The sequence below is a fragment of the Vicia villosa genome, linkage group LG7 (assembly GCF_029867415.1).
Source record: "Vicia villosa cultivar HV-30 ecotype Madison, WI linkage group LG7, Vvil1.0, whole genome shotgun sequence".
Taxonomy (NCBI): domain Eukaryota; kingdom Viridiplantae; phylum Streptophyta; class Magnoliopsida; order Fabales; family Fabaceae; genus Vicia; species Vicia villosa.
Genome location: NC_081186.1, coordinates 106445876 through 106468763, shown reverse-complemented (window position 1 = coordinate 106468763; position 22888 = coordinate 106445876). Strand labels below are relative to the sequence as shown.

General features: G+C 32.9%; 1 protein-coding gene across 1 annotated transcript; it reads left to right on the top strand.

Annotated features, from left to right (window-relative positions):
- The first annotated feature begins 16117 nt into the window (after nucleotides 1-16117).
- LOC131619940 (S-adenosyl-L-methionine:benzoic acid/salicylic acid carboxyl methyltransferase 3-like) lies at nucleotides 16118-18014 on the top strand. Its single transcript, XM_058890978.1, has 4 exons — nucleotides 16118-16192; nucleotides 16707-17111; nucleotides 17214-17468; nucleotides 17679-18014. The coding sequence occupies exons 1-4, from the start codon at nucleotides 16118-16120 to the stop codon at nucleotides 18012-18014; spliced, it is 1071 nt and encodes a 356-aa protein (XP_058746961.1).
- The last annotated feature ends 4874 nt before the right edge of the window (nucleotides 18015-22888 follow it).

Here is a 22888-nt window from a genome sequence, read left to right as displayed (position 1 = left end):
GGATGAAGTTTGGTGTGCTTGTTTGTGACATGAAGTTTGTTGTTTAGGAAATCATTATAAGGATGAAGTTTGGTGTGCTTGTTTATGACATGAAGTTTGTTGTTTTAGTTTGTTGATGCAAGCAAAGAATAATAATTATTGGAATAATATGGTTGTGTTGCTTTCCAAAATTAGTAATAAATTGTTTGTGTTGCTTTCCAAAATGATAATAAATTGTTTGTGTTTTTCCTTTTCCTTTATATATATATATATATATATATATATATATATATATATATATATATATATATATATATATATATATATATATATATATATATATATATGATATATTACATATAGCATAAATGTGTCCACCTTATTGATTGAAATTTATTTGTTCCTTGCCTTCAATAATTACCAGATCAGAGTATAAGATCGAAATAAGACTACGTCAAACTCTCTTACGTTATAACAACCCAAATTCACCCATATAGCAAACAACCTAAAAGCATCTGACAAAATAATTAGGATAATTCCCAATTATTTGAACATATCACACCAAATTTATGTCACATAACTACAATGCAAAAATAAGTACATCATCCTTTCCATCATGGCTTTACAAAAAGGGCACATCACTGACTCTATTGCGGAAAAAACATCTCTACCATATATCCATACTAACTTGGGAGGATATTCGATCCAACAACAACTTCCATGAAACACACTAATATTTGAAGGAGATGGGTTCTTCCAAATTTGTTTGAAAATAAACATTTCTAGGAGTGATAATCTAGTTGTTGGAGACAAAAAATTGGATAGCAAAACTAAAGTTGATTTAATTGATAAAATGCCATTTTTCCTAGGCTCCAAATCCAATTGTCTTCTTCGTGTATTAACCTCACCAATTGAATTACCTCCAAAAGTCCCCGTCTAACCCTTAATATTTCCCACTTTTAAACACTTTTATTCGTTTATCAAATAAAGTTTTTGAGACCTGTCGAAGAAACTTATCACCAAGGCTCAATAAGATGGTGCAATGAGCTTTCTCTACCATTTTTAATTTTCTCTTTCTCCGTTAACGCAACGTTCATGGCTGTGACTTCCTTCAATGCTTTTAAACAACCCTACTAAACCAGTATGGCTTTCATCTTCAAGAGCCACATGCCAAAATCATTCATTCTGATGAACTTTTCAAGCTCATACTTTGATGACGACATCTTCTCCATGCTCACCGCACCAATTTGTTATGAAAACAATGCCAAGAACAAAGTATAATAGATTTCTTTTATTGACAAGAAACCCACAAGGTTAAGAAAGAGGGAAGCAAAAAGAACATAATGAAATTAGTTATAAACTGTTATTCTTTACTTTCTCTTTGAAACAAGATTATAAATATTACAGAATAACAAATAACCTCTCTCACCTTAATTAGGATTTATAGTGTGCAATGATGAGAGACTAGTATACTATTTATAATATAACTAACACACTAAACTAATGTGCTTTTACACATAGACCCATTACACAAGCTAACTTAGGGAAAAATCTAACTTAAACAAATGGACTTAACAAACAGGCTCAATTCAACATGCTAATAATCCTAGCATTTCAACTACTACATACTTGAGCATACTTTGACTACAACATTGCAGGATGAAATTCTGGCACTTACAAAACAGATGTCAAGACAGATGCTATAACATCACCTGCTGATAGAAAATAAATTGTGCAGCAAATAAATTGCAGAAAGATAAACAACACAATTAAATGTTAACCTAGTTCGGTGCAACGTCACCAACTCTTGAGCCTACCAAGTCAGGAAGGAAATCCACTATAATAGTATTAGTTCAAAGCCTAAACAATCTCAGTTTACAACTTATCACCTAATCACTATTTACTAATACCTCAGTGAGAACCCCTTCTCACTTTCTACTATCACCTCAGTGATAAAAACAGTTACAATTCCAACAATTATATAAAAAACAGTCACAATCCCAATGCCTAGAAGAACCAAAAAGAAAGATTACATTTTCCAATAAACAATGCTTTATCTTGCTTAAAAGCTTCGATCAAGAACAATACTCAACTCTTTTTCTTAAAAGCTTCAAGAGTGAGAACAATTAGTCTACCTCAATGTATCAGAAGATACATGAGTGACATACAAACAAAAACACTAAAACCTTAAAGGACTCCCAAAACACTAAACCTGTTTTTGCAGTCACAGTTTCTATTTATGAATGCTTGCTATACTAGGTTTAGCAAGTCTTTATTTATATACTCTTACAGTATGGACTTGGACTTTGAAACAAATCCAGGCTTTCATTTTCAATCAACTGCAAGATCTTCATAGAAAATAGGAACAAATCAAGTCAAATCTAAGTTTCCTAAAAAAAGTCTCAAAAATCCTTTTTATGAAACTTAATCAAATCTGCGCTGTCCCTAAAAACTTCTCTATTGGATGTGCCTGAGTGTTTGAATCTTCAAGAATCTCATATTTTCAATCAAATCTTCAAGGATTAAAAATCAGTCTGCACTGTCATCATGTTCTGGTATAGCATGTCAACATCTGGCAGAACATCTGTCAAAACTCATGACAGTAGAACCTGTGACATTTGGTCAAGATGTTTCAACATCTTGCTCTAACAAAATTAATGCCAACGACAAAACCATAGATCTAACACAGGCTTACGACTATAACATGTGAACAGACGTCGAATGCATGCTAAGATCCTATCGAGTTGTCGAACTAAGAAACTAGCTTTCTATCATATTAGAGTTCGATATAATATCTCACATGAAGATAAAAGACCACCAACTTCAAGGAGTTAACCCTAAAGCCCGAGTAAAGATCCAACTCAAACATTATACTCAACAAGATCACATTACTTTAAACTTCTCTAGATGCTAATCTCTTAAGTGAAGCAACCACTAACTAAGACCACACAAGCATATAATACTTCAAAAGAACTTGAACTAAACTAAAATTTCCAGCTCATGAGTTGAATTACAAGAACATCATATATATATATATATATATATATATATATATATATATATATATATATATATATATATATATATATATATATATATATATATATATATATATATATATATATATATATATATATATATATATATATATATATATATATATATATTATAATAATAATAATAATAATAATAATAATAATAATAATAATAATAATAATAATAATAAAGTATGAGCCATGTGCTATATGTTCAAAAACTATAAGATCATTACGATCAGTTTTCTCGTGCCAAACTATTCTTTACTCAATTTCACACACTAACTTTGAATCTAAGGCACACTATTGTAATATATACTTGTTTCATAGAAAGGACAAAAAGAAAATGCTTATAATTTACCACCCATGTGGTAAAGTGACACAACGTTGTGTGGGATCATTGAATTCATAGAAGAAAACGTGATGAAGAGGCAGTAATTTTTGTGATTAGGAATTAGTTTGCTCTTTAAGTAACTCTTTGAGTTTGAATCCTTTTTACAAGAGCATAAACCTTCGTGGACTCAACTAATCAACAACTCCAATCAAGAAATTAACAACTACAAGCCAATACTCAATTGTTAGGAGGAATCTACATACCACCCCCATATTTTGTTATTCTAAAATTACTCTTGAACAAGTTAGTAGAGGTAAAAATTGAATTTTCCGGAAGAATTTTCAAAAATTTTGGTATGTATGCAAAAAAAAAAAAAAAATTATACTATCGGAAATTTCAAATTTATGGTTGTGCAATTACTTTTTTTTTCAAAAAAAAAACTGAAAAATTCAAAAAATTCAGTAATTTTTTTAAAATTTCCGATAAAAATTCATGAAAATTTTTAATAATACGATATTATTTCAAAATTTTCGATACACATATTTTTTGAAAATTAGTGACTTTAGATGTATAATAGTAAAAGCATATTTATGGAGGGTGCCATGTATAACTTAAAGGTGGTATGTATAATTCTCAATTGTTAGGATATGTAGTCACAAACCAAAACCAAATCCATAACACCTTAGAATAGTTTTGCTAAATAAGTTTATGTTTGTGTTTTTTGTTATTTTTATTTCTTTCAAATTTTGCAACTAATTTATTCTCTTTATTATTTTTTTATTAGTTTGATGGCAAAAATATGAGAAAATTATTGGAATAAGGGAGGAAATAATATTTGAAAGAAAAAATTTGAGTTAGCGGAAGACATTTTTAAAGAGATTGCATGTTTAAGGATAAAAACTCACATACTTTGGCATATATTTAGAAGATGCCCCTGATTTTTTTTTGTCTTTAAAATTAAAAAAAAATCCATCAAAATATTTGTGTTTGTCATCATAAAAAATGAAGCCATTGTTATAAGCAAATTCGTTTGGAAAATAATGATCTCTAATTTTAGTTTTGATAAGTATAGAACAGTTTTTTTTCTCTATTCTGTGTTTCATGTGTAGAAAATTGTATAAGTAGTTGCTTGGCTTTGCATATTGAATATTGAATGAATTGGATGGCAATGCAGTTGAGTCCTATACACAATTAGATGTATAAGAAAACACGATTCCTAGAGGAGTACATTCAATAGAATTATTAATTTCTGGTCAATAAACCTTGTCTATTGTGAACCACTCTCATATCACATTGAAAGAAGAGTTTGGTGTTTTCATTGAGTTGAAAGTTTTGTGTTCACTCTTAAGCTTGTAAGTATTGAGTGACTATGTTTTAGAAGTGTGTCTTTTAATATTTGTAATTTTATCGAGGAGAATTTTAGGTGGGCCTCATATTTAGGTGAGTCTTAGGTAGAAGTTAGTACGAGTAGTGATTAAGTGAGAAATTGTAAACTAGAGGTTGTTTAGCTTTGAAGTGATATTATCACAGTGGACTTATCGCTGACTTGTTAGTCCCCAGAGTATGTATTGTTGATAGCGAGCTGGATGGACAATTACTTGTGTTTTTTAAAGTTTCTGCATTGCACTTTTTATACTTTATCATTGTGTGTATTTGGAAAATGTTGTCTAATTTCTCTATATTGATTATTCAGCAATTACACATGTTTAACTTAGCCATTATACCCAATTCCTTAGTGTATAACTCAATATTTTACACTATACTCCCTAATCCATTAGGTCAGTTGGATAGTTAGAACAAATGATATCTGATGCGCTAAACCATAAGTCACAACTTATAGTTTCTTATCCCTAATCAATGAATAAGTTGAATGAGTTAATTTAACATATATTCTTTAAAAAATGGACTTGAAGATCCATTCTTGGACGTATAAAATTAATTGTATGACTAGTACTTTTGAGATCATAAATTCTAAATTAGATATTAGAAACACACAAGACATGAATATTAAAATATTTATTCGCATTATGTCAACACATTACTATACGTTTCTCCTCCCTTGATGTATAATTTATTTCATGTAAATAATTTGATACCTTCCATCTAAATGAACTTTTAGATATGTTGTGTATTTTTCAATTAATCTAATATAATACACTAAGATGAGAAATGTAAAGCATCTTGAATATCATACACCATCCCCGCCTTCTCCACCACCCCCACCATAGCTTTATGAAGTTTATCAACATCTTCCAAATGTACATCGTTGAAGACAAGTTCTTTAACATTCTTAACAAAACCACTTCCACACAATGACTCTGCACCTTCCTCCTTATAACTCTTCACGACTTGAGCAAACGACTTTTCCCTACCCCTGATGATAATGGATTTAAGAGTGAATTCCTTGTCTTTCACTATCGCCCCTTCCTTACCAGCATCCACACAAAAACCTCCTAATTTCTTCCTCAAATCAACCTTCTTCGCCTTTCCCTATGTAACATGTTCACGTCTCGAAAACCTCTGAACGTTGACACGAATTTTACTATCCTCCAAAAAAATATCATCCAATGTGATAGTCAATCTTCTATCATATTCGACATCAAAGAACCGGACGAATCCATACTGCTTGCCCCAAATATCCTTCTTAAAGGGAATAAAAAAAAAAGAGAAGATAAACTCTTACCATTCAAATACTAAATCAAAAAAATAAGTAAAACAATATCATTCAAGATTTATGATAAAAACACGACCATACATTCAAGATCTCCACTTGACATTAAACTAAAATCTAACAAGCATATAATATTTCAAAAAGCTCGAACTAACTAAATTATACAATTTTTTTGAAATTCACCTCATGAATTGAATTACAAGAATAAATACACATATTCATAAAATAAAGTATGAGCCATCTGCTATAGCTTCAAAATACAATATTGCATAATTAATATGTATTGCATCAGAGCTGTTGTAATTAGAAAACGATAAGATCATTTCGATCAGTTTTCTCGTGCCAAATAATTAAAATAATGTATTCCGCACACCAACTATTTTTTTTACTCAATTTCACACACTAACTTTGAATCTAAGATACACACTATTGTAATATAATTTAAATATGTGCTTTTTGCAAGTAATTTTTCTTCATGAGTATATTTTTTTCAGCATAATATTGAAAAACCTTTCTTTATACTATAAGTTTTACTCAAAATAATATACGTATCGAAAATAATAAATTTATAAGAAAAATAACATCTCCTTGTTTTAAAGCTTAATTAGATGAATATTAAATCTTTCATCTAAAGAACTATGATTAATCCGTTAAAACTCTGAATAATATATATGGGTGATTAAATTTGACTGGAATAGAAAAATAACAGTTCTGGTGGATTATGGTCTGAAGAGTGTGAAGGATTAGTGGAAGAATCGGTGGATAGCATAGAAGCCTTCTCGAGTGCGTATGAAGTTGCTGGTGCGATTCATGATAGGATTAAGTTAGACGGTATGAGGGAATTTTCTGGGGCAGGTAGGTTTGTGGTTCCTTCAGCAGGCCCGGTTGTTGTTCATGATTCGGCGGTAGTGAAAAGTAGGGACTGCGATAGATTGGTCGAGGCTGATGCTAATGACATAGAAGGCAAGCGGTGGTTTTTCTAAGAAGACCAGGGGCGGTTTTATTTCGGAAACGTTGGAGGTTTCCACTATGGTGTCGGGGTTTAATGAACATAGCAGGGAGATAGTTTGTTATGAAAACCTCTCGGAGAATGATTTGATAGGTTCAAACAATGCGAAACAGTGGGACTTTGTAAACAAAAATGTGGAGGGCAAAATGTGGTCGGCTTTTGAAGAATTGGGTATGAGCTATTTGATGGACCGGATTAATTTCATTAAGAATATGGGGGTAGCGGAGAACGAAGAGCAAGCGGGTGTATTTCCAAGGAAGGAGCTTTCTTCATCATCTAAATGATTATAGGAACTTATAATATTAGGGAGGGGGGAATGCCCTTAAGAGAAGAAGGATTAGTTCTATAATTAAGAAGGTAGATGCGGATATTGTTTTGATTCAAGAAACGAAAATAACTAAAATGGAGGATGTTATTGCTTGTGGTTTATGGAGTAACACGGATGTGGGGTTCTCCTTTTCTAATTCGATCGGGAGGTCGGGAGGAATTATAACTCTTTGGCGGAAAGATAGGGTGGAAGTTCTTCATAGTTTTAAAGGAGAGGGATTCTTAGGAATAAAGGTGGGTTGGAAGGAGAATATTTATTATGTTGTGAACATTTATTCATCTTGCTTTCTAGATAAGAAGAAGGAATTATGGGACACATTGCTTATGTTGAAAAACTCTTATTTGGATGGGGAATGGATTATTGGTGGTGACTTTAATGCGACTAAAAGTACTCATGAAATGAAAGGGAGGTCGGATAGAGAGATGGAGACGGGGTCGGAGCTTTTTCCAAAATTCATAGCTAATAGTGGATTGGTGGATGTGCCGTGTAAAGGAAAAAATTTACTTAGTATAGCGTAGATGGAAGGTCAATGAGTAGGATCGGTCGTTTCATTGTGTCGAATATTATTGTTAATAGATGGGGAGTGGTTTGACAACTAGTTGGGGAATGAGACATTTCAGATCATTGTCCGGTGTGGTTAGTGGTGGATAATCTAAATTGGGGTCCTAAACCATTTAAATTCAACAACAAATGGTTTAACTTTAGTTCATTCTTACCTTTTTTTGAAAAAGAATGGAAGGAGTCGGTGGTGGAAGGTAGAGGAGACTATGTTCTTAAAGAAAAGCTTAACCGAATTAAAGAGAGATTAAAGTGGTGGAATAAAACAGTTTTTGGTAGAATTGAATTGGAAGTGGAGGATAGTGTGAGAGACATCAATGATGGGGATTCTAGGTTGGAAGATTCGACGGAGGAAATTCTTGGTGAGTCTCTCAAAGGTAGGAAAGAAGCTAACAAGAGGTTTTGGTTGAATTTGAGGATAAAGGAGAATATGCTTGTTCAAAAATCAAGGCTTAAATGGATAAATGATGGAGACTCAAATAGTAGTTTCTTTCATAAGGTGGTAAAAGAGAGAAGAAGACACAACCACTTAGGTCATATTGCTACACAAGGGGGGATGGTGGAGAAGGTAGGGGAAGTGAGGGAGGAGGTTAGGAAGCACTTTTCTAATAAATTTTTAGAAGAAGACACAGATAGAATTCTCTTGGGCGGAATTCCCTTTAATAGTATAAGTTCTAATGATGTTGCTTTTCTTGAAAGGCCTTTTCAAGTGGAGGAAATTAAAGAAGCTATAGACGGATGTGGTAGTTCTAAGAGTCCGGGTCCGGATGTTTTTTCCTTTATGTTTATAAAGAAGCGTTGGAGTTTCATCAAGGAGGATTTCTTAAATTTTCTTAATTATTTTCATTCTGGTGGCTTTATCTCTAAGGCGATAACTCCTTCATTTTTGTCGTTGGTTCCTAAGTCTCCTAGTTCTATCACTTTGGATGACTATAGGCCTTTTTGTATGGTGGGTTGTATGTACAAGGTAATCTCAAAGATCTTGGCGGGTAGATTGAAAAAGGTTCTTCACTCTATTGTCTCTTCGTGTCAAAGTGATTTTGTCCCGAATAGAAATCTTCTTGATGGGGTGTTGGTGGCTAATGAGGTGGTGGATTTTGCGAAGAAAGAAGGGAACGGATGTCTTTTATTCAAGGTGGAATTCTATAAGGCGTATGATAAAGTTTATTGGAACTTTCTTAGATATATGTTAAAGAGGATGTGGTTTGGGGATAAGTGGCGGAAGTGGATGGAAAGGTTGGTTTTTCATAGTAATATGTCCGTGATGGTTAACAGGTGCCCAACGAAGGAGTTTTGTGTTGAGAAAGTATTAAGACAAGGTGATACTTTATCCCCCTTTATTTTGTTTTAGTTGCGAAGGTCTTGTGGGTCTTGTTCGTAAGTCGATAGATAACGGAGTTATTAGAGGAGTGGGAATTAAGGAGAGTAGAGTAGTGGATATACTTCGATTCGCGGATGATACTTTAATAATGGGGGAAGGGAGTTGGAACCAAGTTAGGACCATTAAAGTGGTTTTGAAGGCTTTTGAGATGGTATCGGGGCTTGGAATCAATTACCATAAAAGTAAGTTGATCGGGATAAATTTGACGAGTAACTTTTTAGAGGCCACCGCTTTTGTTCTCTCTTTCCAAGTGGAGGATAGTTCGTTTATTTTCCTTGGGATTAACATCGATTGTAATCCTAGGAAATATGCTTCTTGGATCCCTCTTTTATCTAAGATGAAAAAGCGCCTTGCGGGTTGGAAGAACCATTTTCTTAGTTTGGGTGGAAGAATAACTCTCTTGAAATCTATTCTTGGATCGCTTGCTATATTCACTATGTCTTTTTATAAGATGCCTCCAAGGGTGGTTAAGGAGATTACCAAAATGCAAAGTAATTTTCTTTGGGGAGGGGTGGTGGAGGATAACAAAAGGCGAATACATTGGGTAAGTTGGAAGAATGTTTGTCTACCGATAGAGAATGGAGGACTTTCCATAAAAAACATTTCGAATTTTAATTTGGCTCTTCTTAAGAAATGGAGGTGGAGTAAAGGGAGATGACTCTCTTTGGTATAACTTGTTGAAGGCCCGGTATGGTGACGTCTCCATGGAAAGCTTTTGTGGAGGTATGCCTTTTTCACCCTCTATCTCAAAACCCTTCTTCTCTTTCTTCTTCTTATATTTGGTGGAAAGATTTGCTTACTATAGGTAGTAATGGGGGGGGGGGGGGAAGATCCCATGTTTACTCATTGTTTTTTTAAAGTGGGTAACGGGTCCACCACACCTTTTTGGGAGGCGAAGTGGAGGAATGATAAGAGTTTGAAAAATGAATATCCGGATTTATTTTCTTACTCTTTATTGAAAAAAGTGTCGGTGGCGGGAATGGGAGGATGGCATAACGGTATTTGGAAGTGGGGAAATTGTGGTATTTTGGATTCTCAAATTACTATTCTTTCTTTCAGATCGAAACTTGATTCTTTCCGGAATTTTATTTGTGGGTTCGGTCCAAGTTTATCAGGGAAGGATGTTATTAGTTAGAAGTTATCGGGGGATGGCATTTATTCTGTGGCTTCTTGTTATAGACATTACGCCGGTAAATGTATTCCGTTCGGGCCTTTTGAGAAGAACAATGAGGCTTTGTCTTTAATTTTGACGTTGGAAGTTCCTTTTAAAATCAAAGCTTTTGGGTGGAGAGTTTTTGTGAATAGACTTCCTTTGATGGAATTACTTTTGGTTAGAGGTAGCTTTGTCTCCGGATAATTTAAAGTGTATTTTTTGTGGTATTGATCCGGAAAATCGGTATCACTCTTTTATGAAGTGAAATATGGTGGAGGCGGTGTGGAAGGATATTTCTATATGGATCGGAAAGCCTTGGGGGGTTTCGGAAGAAGAGTGTAAATCGTGTTTCATGGATTGGTATTCTTTTTATATAAAAAAAAGAAAGTTAAAGTGGGTAAATTAGGTGTGGTATGGTTAGCTTGTATGGATTATTTGGTTAAGTAGGAATGGGATTTTCTTTCGCAATGAAGTGTGGAATGTGAATAATACGGTTTGGAACATTCAATCTTTGATTTGGAAGTGGTCGTTTATAGGAGAAATTACTCATCCCATTTGTAGCTTTTACGAATTTAACAAAGATCCTTTGTTATTCCTTTCGTAATTTTAATTGGTCTGTAATTTCTTTTGTTGGCGTGTTAACCCCGTTTCTGTGTAATCGGATTATGAGAACATTTAGTTCTCCATTTTAATGAAATCTTGCTTACACAAAATAAACAGCAATATTAGAATTTAATTGGTATGGGTTATTAATACATATGATTTGGCAATTAAATGACCCAATATTCTGGGGTTTTGGTCAAACAAGGCAGCTAGCATGATAAATATTTTATTTCTATTTCTATGCACATAATTAGCTGAGAAAATCTTGCAGGTGTAAATGTATTTAACGTACTTAATTAGGCAGCAATATTTTAGGTTCTATGATTAACCTGTAATATGTATAAATTGGGAAATAGCCTAAGAAAATGATTATCTGATTCTCACTTATAGAAATTTGTTATGGTATCAGAGCTTCCACAAATCTAGTAAGGACATGTGAAGACCTTAACCATGACAGAGAAATCAGAAAAAAAGACTCCCCCTCCCTATGATCTGAACTCTAATGATAATCCAGGAAGCCTGATTACTCAGGTTCAATTGAAAGGGGAGAATTATGACGAATGGTCTCGAGCCATACGTACATCTCTCCGTGCACGACGTAAATGGGGGTTCGTCGAAGGAACCATTGAATAGCCCAAAGAAGGTTCTTCCAACTTGGGAGATTGGTGGACAATGCAGTCTATGTTGGTGTCATGGGTGTTGAACACGGTTAAACCAAATCTGCGATCTACCATTTCATATCAAGAGAACTTGAAACAATTGTGGGAGGACATTAAGGTACGGTTCTCTCTCTCAATTGGCCCAAGAATTCAACAAATAAAGATGGATTTGGCATACTGTCTCCAGACCGGGATGACCATTGTAGCATACTATGGAAAATTGGGAAGCTTGTGGGATGAGCTTTCAAACTATCAGCAAGACCCTCTATTTAGATGTGTAGGTTTGACATGTGATGTAAAAGGCAGATTGGAGAAACAACGAGAAGAAGAGAAAGTCCATCAATTCTTAATTTGCCTAGATGATGTCCTTTATGGTACAGTGCGCTCTAATCTTCTTGCAACTGATCCTTTGCCTAAATTGAACAGAGTGTATGCCACTCTCGTGCAAGAAGAAAGAGTGAGAACCATATCTAGAGGAAAAGATTCAAAGGGCTTGCTGAGATGAAGGACAAAAATGTGGTATGTTCAAACTGCAATCGAACAGGGCATGGAGCTTAAAGTTGTTTCCAGCTGGTCGGGTATCCCGAATGGTGGGGAGAACGACCACGCGGTGAAAAAAAATATGGTGGGCATGGGAAAGGGCGACAACATGGAGGATACGCTTCAGGAAGAGGACGAAATGGGAACGTTCGAGCTAATTCAGCGCACATCAATGGAGAAACCAGTACTGCAATGAATCTTCCTAACAAGAATGCATTGCCCAGAATAAGAAATGACCAATGGCAAACCTTAGTGAATCTTCTAAATAATCACAAAGGCAATGAAAATGACAAGATGACAAGTAAAAATTGTGAATGGATCATTGACACAGGTTCTTCCAACCACATGACAGGTAATATAAAACTCTTAAACGAGATAAGGGGGATAACGGGATGCCCAGTTGGACTCCCAGATGGAAAACAAGTGTTAGCCACTAAAGAAGGGTCCGTGATCCTTGATGGAGGATTGAAATTGACAATGTTCTTTATGTGCCAAAATTGAGCTGCAACTTGATATCTATTCCTCAGTTGACTATTGAGACAAAATGCGTTGTTCATTCCACACTTCGAAGATGCTGATTGGAGCGGGTGAACAAAGAGATGAGCTTTATTTCTTCAAAGGGATTTGACATGAAAAGGCACACAAGGCTAGTGGAATATTTCATCTTAATTTATGGCATCAACGCATGGGACATCCTTATCTGGAGATCACTCGTTTGGCTTCTAACCTAGAGAATAAGAGTAGTGAGTTGGAAAATAACGCATGTGATGTGTGTTTTCAAGCTAAGCAAACTAGAGATGTTTTTCCATTAAGTACTCATAATGTTGTTAGTAGTTTTGATTTGTTACAATGTGATTTGTGGGGACCTTATTGAACTCCCTCTTCTTGTGGTGCATCCTATTTTTTGACAATAATGGATGACTTTTCTCGAGCCATATGGATTTATCTATTGATTGATAAAAAGGAAGTGTCACGCACATTGAAAGATTTATTTAATTTTTTGAAAGACAATTTGATAAGCAGGTTAAAATGATACGTAGTGATAATGGAACTGAATTCATATGTTTGAAAAATTATTTACGAGAGCATGGAATCATCTTCCAAACCTCTTGTTCAGGAACACCACAACAGAATGGACAGGTAGAAAGGAAACACCGCCACATACTTAATATTGCTCGCGCCCTATGGTTTCAAGGTAACCTTCCCATCTCTTTTTGGGGAGAGTGTGTCTTAACTGTTGGGTACTTAATTAATCGCACACCTACACCAGTATTGCAAGGAAAAACACCATATGAAATGTTGCATGGACAGGCCCCCTCGTATAATCATTTGAAGGTTTTCGGTTGCTTGTGTTATGCTCACAACTTAAGAAAAACAAGTGATAAATTTGCTAGTCGAACGTGAAAATGTATTTTTGTTGGATATCCTTATGGTAAAAAGGGGTGGAAATTGTTTGATTTAGACACTCAATGTTGTTTTGTATCACGTGATATTAAATTTTTTGAGTCTGAATTTCCTTACGCTAATATAAACGAGAAGGAGAACACTTCCCTTGTGGAACAACCATTGTTTTTTGATAATGAAGGTGAGACAAATAGTCAAGTTAGGATAAGTGAATCAAGTGTGCAGGCTGGTATAAGTCATAACGAAAGAGGGGGAGGTGCAGGTGACTCAGAAAGTGAGTTAACTAATGAGCCAATATCAGGTTCCAATCAAGATGAATCTAGCAATTCTCATATTAACCCTTTAGTTTCAGAATCTAGTAACGATGAGAATGTGAAAGAGTTAGGAAGAGGTCATCACATCAAGATGCCTTCAGTTAGATTGCGTAATCATGTGACTCATACTATGCAGAAATTAAGCCCATCTCCCATCTCACCCTCTTTGCAGCATATTTCAGGTGCGCCTTACCCGCTAACTCATTACATAAATTATGCAAAATTTTCCCAAAAACATAGCAGGTTCATTGCTGCTGTTATTTATGAATGCAAGCCCGTTCATAAATGGAGATTCTCCATGCAACAAGAACTTCAAGCTTTGGAAGAAAATTGCACCTGGATTTTACAACCTTTGCTGGCTGGGAAGAAACCTCTCGGTTGCAAGTGGGTGTACAAAATTAAATATAACTCAGGCGACACCATTGAAAGATACAGGGCAAGACTGGTCATTCTTGGGAATCATCAAGTAGAAGGAATTGACTATAGTGAGACATTCTCTCCTGTTGTCAAAATGGTCATTGTTCGTCTTGTTCTTGACGTGGCAATCGTGAAGTAGTGGGAAATTCATCAAATAGATGTTCGCAATGCATTCCTTCATGGAGATCTTCAGGAAGATCTATACATGAAAAAACCTTCAGGCTTTCACACGTCCTCACATGGATTAGTTTGCAAGTTGCTCAAATATCTATATGGGTTGAAGCAAGCCCCTCGATGTTGGTTTGCCAAACTATCCGCTGCTTTTTTGAAATTTGGATTCCAACAATCATGTTCTGATTATTCTCTCTTCAACTTAACAACTCATGGAGTGCAGCTCGTAGTTTTGGTATACGTTGATGATTTGATTATTTGTGGAAATGATTTTGATGCAATAATACGCTTTAAAGCGTATCTTAGTCATTGTTTTCACATGAAGGATTTGGAGAGTTTAAAATACTTTCTCGGCGTGGAGGTTGCAAGGAACTCAAGCGGAATGTTCTTATGGCATCGCAAATATGCCTTGGATATAATTCAAGAAACAGGTTTACTTGGTGCCAAACTTGTGCCAACACCCCTTGAGGAAAATTATCAACTTGGTCTCGCAACGGGAAGTCCCCTTGACCACGCCGAACGCTATCGATGGTTAGTTGGACATCTCATCTACTTGTTTTTTACCAGGCCCGAGATATCTTATTGTGTTCACACCTTGTCACAATTCATGCAATAACCTCGCGCTGATCATTGGAATGCAGCGTTTTGCATTGTCAAATATCTTAAAGGAAGCCCCAACCAAGGTATACTGCTAAGCAAGATATCTAGCTTCCAGTTGCATGGATGGTGTGATTATGATTGGGCAGACTTCCCCCTAACTCGACACTCAATGGCTGGTTTATGTTTTTGGGACACTCACCCATCTCTTGGAAAACTAAGAAACGAAACACCATCTCACGTTCCTCGGCTGAAGTAGAATATCGCGCTATGGCTACAATCACTTGTGAACTCAAATGACGTAAAAGTTTACTCTTTGATCTTGGGATTTTACATAAAGGACCTATGCGACTCAGTTGTGACAACCAGGCAGTTTTGCACATTGCCAAAAATCCAGTTTTCCACGAGCGTACGAAGCATATCGAAGTGGATTGCCACTTTATCAGAAATGAGTTACATTGCGGTAATATTCAGACATCGTATGTTTCTACGCATATACAATTAGCTGATATTTTTAACATGGCTCTTGGACAATATCAATTCCAAACTCTATTTGGCAAGATGGGCATTTGAAATCCTCATGATCCACCTTGAGGGAGGTAATACATATGATTTGGCAATTAAATGACCCAATATTTTGGGATTTTGGTCAAATAAGACAGCTAGCATGATAAATATTTTATTTCTATTTCTATGCACATAATTAGCTGAGAAAATCTTGCAGGTATAAATGTACTTCATGTACTTAATTAGGCAACTATATTTTAGGTTCTGTGATGAGTCTGTAATATGTATAAATTGGGAAATAGCCTTAGAGAATGATTATATGTATTTCTATGCACATAATTAGCTGTATATCCGATAAGTGTCCTTTTATATATAAATATGGGTTGTTCTATAGCCTTTTATCAAACACAACATCAAAAGATAGAGAAAGTGCAACATAAAACTAAAAGAAATAACAATGGACGTAGAGCAGAAAGTGCACATGATAGGAGGCCATGGAGAAGAAAGCTATGCAAATAACTCATTGGTGCAGGTATATATATCAAAAATTCTTTTCTCTCTTTTTTTTAATTCAAAAATTATTTTTAAAAAAAGTAATACAAGGTTTATGCAAATTTCAAAATTATAAAGTAGCTGTTAGGATAATATATTTTTGTTTTGGACAAAAGTTCGAATTCACGTCCTCAACAAAAGAATAGTATGTGCTTTGACCTCTTAAAAATGTATATGAATTTTTGAAAGTGCCACATAAAATTATTGGTGATGCGGCACATATGAAGTTGAGGTTTCAACAAAAAGGATGCGCACTTATGAAATATATTATAATAGAAGATAATAGATAATGGATTAGTAAATCTAGTGGCTAGTATTTAGCTACAAATATGGTCGGACATATCCTACCGAGGATCCAAACTCGGATTTCTCACATCAAATGTATATATGATTCTTAACATGATATCAGAAGTGGTACAATGATGACGAAAAATGAATGTGTCAACCCATATAATATACACTTATAAATATTTCTCGATTTTATGTTATTATAGGGCAATGTGATTTCTTCAACAAAGCTCATAAGAGAGGAAGTCATAACTAGTCTATATTCCAACACATTTCCTAGTAGCCTCGCAATTGCAGATATGGGTTGTTCTTCTGGACCAAACACTTTATTAGTGGTGTCAGAAACTATCAAGATTGTAGAAAAAATTTGTAAAGATCTGAATCATTTGTCTCCCGAATACAAAGTATATTTGAATGATCTTGCAGGAAATGACTTCAACAGTGTCTTTAAGTCACTTGACAACTTCAAAGAGAAACTATATGATGAAATCAAAACTGAAATCGGCAATTGCTATTTCTTTGGAGTACCTGGCTCTTTTTATGATAGAGTTTTTCCAGATCGGAGTCTGCATTTCGTCCATTCCTCTTTTAGCCTTCACTGGTTATCAAAGGTTAATACTATTACCTCATTTTTTATGTGATTGTCTAAGCAATTAATCAAATCACTTATAAAAATATATTACTGATTTCTGTTTGTTATGGAGAATAACTAGGTTCCCGAGGGTTTAAACAATAATAAAGGTGCTATTTACATCCAAAAAACGAGTCCCTCAAATGTCATCAAAGCTTACTATGAGCAATTTCAAAAAGATTTTTCCTTTTTTATCAAGTGTCGTGCTGAGGAAATAGTTGAAGGGGGTTGCATGGTTCTAACGTTTTTGGGAAGAAGAGATGATGATCCTAGTAGCAAAGAATGTTGCTACATTCCAGAGCTTTTTGCAACTGCACTTAATGACATGGTCTTAGAGGTATATACTTATTTCATAAATGAGGGAAAAATAAATGATTACACGCGTGTGTAAACACACACACCCGCGCGCACACACACAAACATATATATATATATATATATATATATATATATATATATATATATATAGTTGTAAATACAATATATTGTCAAAATAAGTTTTGAAAGATGAATATAACTCTGAATATTTTCTTTGTATGATTAATAGGGGATTATAGAAGAAGATAAAGTGAATAATTTCAACATTCCTAATTATTATCCATGTCCGGCTGAGGTGAAGTTGGTAGTTCTCAATGAAGGATCGTTTAACATGAATCATTTTGAGGTGTCAGAAGTGGATTTAAATGTTTCTATTAATCAAAGTGGATATAAATTTGCACAGGCCATGAGAGCTGTGTTTGAACCTTTACTAGTTAGTCATTTTGGCGAAACTATCATTGAGGATGCTTTTAACCGCTATCAAGCAATCTTGGCAGATCGAATGACCAAGGAAATAATAAAGTCGACTTATTTTACTATATCATTGACTAGGAAATCAGTATAAGGATGAAGTTTGGTGTGCTTGTTTGTGACATGAAGTTTGGTGTGCTTGTTTGTGACATGAAGTTTGTTGTTTTGGTTTGTTGATGGAAGCAAAGAATAATAATTATAGGAATAATATGGTTGTGTTGCTTTCCAAAATGATAATAAATTGTTTGTGTTTTTCCTTTATATATTTGATATACTACTTATAGCATAAATGTGTCCACCTTATAGATTAAAATTTATTTGTTCCGTGGCTTCAATAATTACCAGATCAGAGTATAAGATCATAATAAGACTACATCAAACTCTCTTGCATAATAGCAACCCAAATTCACCCATATAGCAAACAACCTAAAAGCATCTGACAAAATAATTAGGATAATTCCCAATTATTTGAACACATCACACCAAATCTATGTCGTATAACTACAATGAAAGAATAAGTACATCATCCTTTCCATCTTGGCTTTACAAAAAGGGCACATTACTGACTATATTGCGGAAAACATCTATACTATCCAGGCTAACTCGGGAGGATATTCGATCCAACAACAACTTCCATGAAACACACTAATATTTGAAGGAGATGGGTTAAGTTCTTCCAAATTTGTTTGAAAATAAACATTTCTATGAGTGATAATCTAGTTGTTGGAGACAAAAAATTGGATAGCAAAACTAAAGTTGATTTAATCGATAAAATCCCATTTTTCCTAGGCTCCAAATCCAATTGTCTTCTTCGTGTATTAACCTCACCAATTGAATTACCTCCAAAAGTCCCCTGTCTAACCCTTAATCTTTCCCACTTTTAAACACTTTTATTCATTTATCAAATAAAGTCTTGGAGATTTGTCGTCTCCTTTGAAACCTGTCGAAGAAACTTATTACCAAGGTTCAATAAGATGGCACAATGAGCTTTCTCTACCGTTTTTCCTTTTCTCTTTCTCCGTTAATGCAACGTTTATGGTCGCGACTCCTTTCAACGCTTCTAAACAACCCTACTGAATCATTATGACTTTCATTTTCAAGCGCCACAGGCCAAAATCATTTACTCCTGTGAACTTTTCAAGCTCATACTTTGATGACGGCATCTTCTCCATGCTCACCGCACTAATTTGTTATGAAAACAATGCCAAAAACAATGTATAATAGGTTTCTTTTATTTGCGAGAAACCCACAATGGTAGGAAAGAGGGAAGCAAGAAGAACACAATGAAATTAGTTATAATCTGTTATTCTTTACTTTCTCTTTGAAACAAGATTATAAATGTTACAGAATAACAAATAACCTCTCTCACCATAATTAGGATTTGCATTGTGCAATGATGAGAGACTAATATGCTATTTATAATATAACTAAATACACTAAACTAATGTGCGTTTACACACAGACCCATTACACAAGCTAACTTAGGGAAAATTTGAATTAAACAAATCGACTTAACAAACATGCCCAATTCGACATACTAATAATCCTAACATTTCGACTACTACATACTTGAGCAAACTTTGACTACAGCATTGTAGGCTGAAATTCTGGCACTTACAAAACAGATGTCATGACAGATGTTATAACATCACCTATTGATAGAAATTAGATTGTGCAAAAAATAAATTGCAGAAAGATAAACAACACAATCAAATGTTAAGCCAGTTCGGTGCAACGTCACCAACACTTGGGGCTACCAAGTCAGGAAGGAAATCCATTATAATAGTATTAGTTCAAAGCCTAAACAGTCTCAGTTTACAACTTATCACCTAATCACTACTTCTATGCAATTTGTACCTAGGAACCTCCTAAATATGAGAACCCGATCTCACTTTCTACTATCACCTTAGTGATAAAAACAATTACAATTCTAACAATTGTATAAAAACTAGTCACAATCCTAGTGCCTAGAAGAACCAAAAAGAAAGATTATATTTTCCCATAAACAATACTCGATCTTGCTTAAAAGTTTTGATTAATAGCAATACTCAGCTCTTTTTCTTAAAAGCTTCAAGAGTGAGAACAATTAGTCTACCTCATTGTATCAGAAGATACATGAGTGGCATACAAACAAAAACACTAAAACCTTAAAGGACTCCTAAAACACTAAACCCGTATTTGCAGTCACGATTTCTATTTGTGAATGTTTGCTATACTAGGTTTATCAAGTCCTTATTTATAGACTTTTGCAATATGGGCTTGGACTTTGAAACAAATCGAGTCTTTTCATTTTCAATCAACTGCAAGATCTTCATAGAAAATAGGAACAAAACAAGTCAAATCTAAGTTTCCTAAAAAATTCTCAAAAATCCTTTTTATAAAACTCAATCAAATCTGCATTTTCCCTAAAAACTCCTTGATTGGATGCGCCCGAATGTTTGAATCTTCCGAAATCTCATATTTTCAATCAAATCTTCAAGGATTAAAAATCAGTCAGCACTGTCATGATGTTCTGGTATAACATATCATAACAATTTTAGTTTGACATATATTTAAAAGGTGCCCCTATTTTTAAAGAGATTGCATGTATAAGGATAAAAACTCACATACTTTGGCATATATTTAGAAGATGCCCCTGATATTTTTTGTGTTTAAAATTAAAAAAAAAAATTCCATCAAAATATTTGTGTTTGTCATCATAAAAAATAAGTCATTGTTATAAACAAATTCGTTTGAAAAATTATGATCTCAAATTTTAGTTTTGATAAGTATAGAATTGTCTTTTTTTTCTTTCTTTATTGTGTGTTTCATGTGTGTAGAAAATCTATTATATATTTTAAAACAGAACCAAATATCTTATATCACATAGATATATTTTTGCCACATCATTAAACATTTATGCCACATCAAATATATTCTTATGTGGTACTTCTAAAAACTCATCTTCACTTTTCTAAAAAATTTATTTCTCTATTAGATGTCATGGGTTTAACACCCGGTAACTACAAAAAAATTTTAATTTAACAATTAATTACTAATAACTTCAATATAAAATAACTCTATAAACTTTTAAAAATAGATTTATATATATATATATATATATATATATATATATATATATATATATATATATATATATATATATATATATATATATATATATATATATATTATTTAAGTCAATATAATATAGGTTTTGTCTACATAAAAATACAATTAACTACTTATACAAACTTAGTTGATGGATGAACAAAGTAAAACAAAAAACAAAGTATCAACCTTAAAAAATTTATACTAAAATTTCATATTCGAACGTCTCAGACTCTACGTAACTAATCATTATTGTCAAAATTAAGATATAAGATAAAACTCTCTATTTTTCGAAAAATACATTTTTAATTTTGTATTTTATTCATCAAATAAGTTATATCATTAAATTTTGTTAAGATGGCGTTAACCTTATTGAAGAATTTGTCTCTCATTCATAAAATGATGAAAATTTAACATTTTAAAAAATATTGGAGTAATTTTTTTTTTAAAATATAAAAAAAATTATTGAAAATTTTGACTATGATGATTTGTTGCATAGAATTTGAATCGCTCAAATCTAGAATTTCTTCTATTCATAAAATATGAATAAAAATTATTGAAATTTTTTACTATGATGATTGGTTATATAGAGCCTGAATCGTTAAATATAGAATTTCTCTCATTTATAAAAAGGTAAACAACTTTTTCGCCCCTGCCATTTATATAAGCGATATTTGAAAAATCTCTCTGTAAAAAAAAAGTTGCATGGATTACCCTAACATTTGAAGATTCTCTTATTTTTTTACCTTCATCACATCCGGTCAGCAAAAAAAACTAACGTGACAGATATTTTTTTATTTTTTTTCAAATGATGTGGATAGCCCATGCGGCTTATTATTTTATGAGTGAAGACCCATTTTGGTCCCTCACAAAAATTACACAATCCAAATTAGTCTCTCACAAAAAAAGGACCCAATTTAATCCCTTACAAAATTTAACCGGATCATATTAGTCCTTATGTTAATATTTTTTTAAGCCGGTTTTTTAAGCCAGTTTTTTCATACTTTTGAACCATGACTGCACTGCCACGTTTGCTTTTATTTTTTATTTTTTATTTTTCATTTTTAAATACTAAATTGATTTTTAATTATAATTTTATTTTTAAACAGTTATGAATTAATAATATCAAATAAGTCAAAATTGTTTTTATATGGAATTGAACCCAAGACCTTTAAACAATATCTTAAGTCTTTACCAATAGTCCAATGTAAATTCATGACAAATAATTCCTATGATTTTTAGTAATTTTAAATGATTCTAAATTTAAAATAAAAAAGTTAAAATTTTTATGAATGGAGTCTTAAACCCTAGTCCGTTCAAGTTAAATGATAGTCACTTTACCATTAGACAAGTCAATTTATATTGTTAATATTCTTATTAGTGAATACTTAAATTAATAATTAAGAAAAAAATATTTACTTATTTTAAATAACAAACAAATAAATATTTAATAATTTTAAATAATATAAAAAGTTAAAAATAAAATTAATAAAGTATAATTCCTAAATATAATTAATCAAATAAAATAAATAAATTAATATTAAATTAATTAATTACTATTTAGTTTGAATTAACAAAATTATTTCAAAAATTAATTGATTATTTAATTTAAATTGATTAAATATTTTAACAATTAATTGAATTACTATTAAATTAGTTAATTATTTTTCAATTTGAGTTAGTTTAAATTAAGTAAATATTTAATTGATCACTATTTAGTTTGAATTAACGAAATTATTTTAAAAATTAATTTATTATTTAATATTATTAAATATTTTAACAATTAATTGAATTACTATTAAATTATTTAATTTGAATTATTTTAAAATAAGTAAATATTTATTTGAATTTTAACATTAGAAATTGATTTGTATAGTT

Bases quoted from the DNA above. Each gene is read 5' to 3' on its own strand.
- LOC131619940 (XM_058890978.1), top strand. From the start codon at position 16,118: ATGGACGTAGAGCAGAAAGTGCACATGATAGGAGGCCATGGAGAAGAA. The intron at 17,112-17,213 runs GTTAATACTATT...GAGAATAACTAG, and splicing joins GCCTTCACTGGTTATCAAAG to GTTCCCGAGGGTTTAAACAA. The intron at 17,469-17,678 runs GTATATACTTAT...TATGATTAATAG, and splicing joins TTAATGACATGGTCTTAGAG to GGGATTATAGAAGAAGATAA.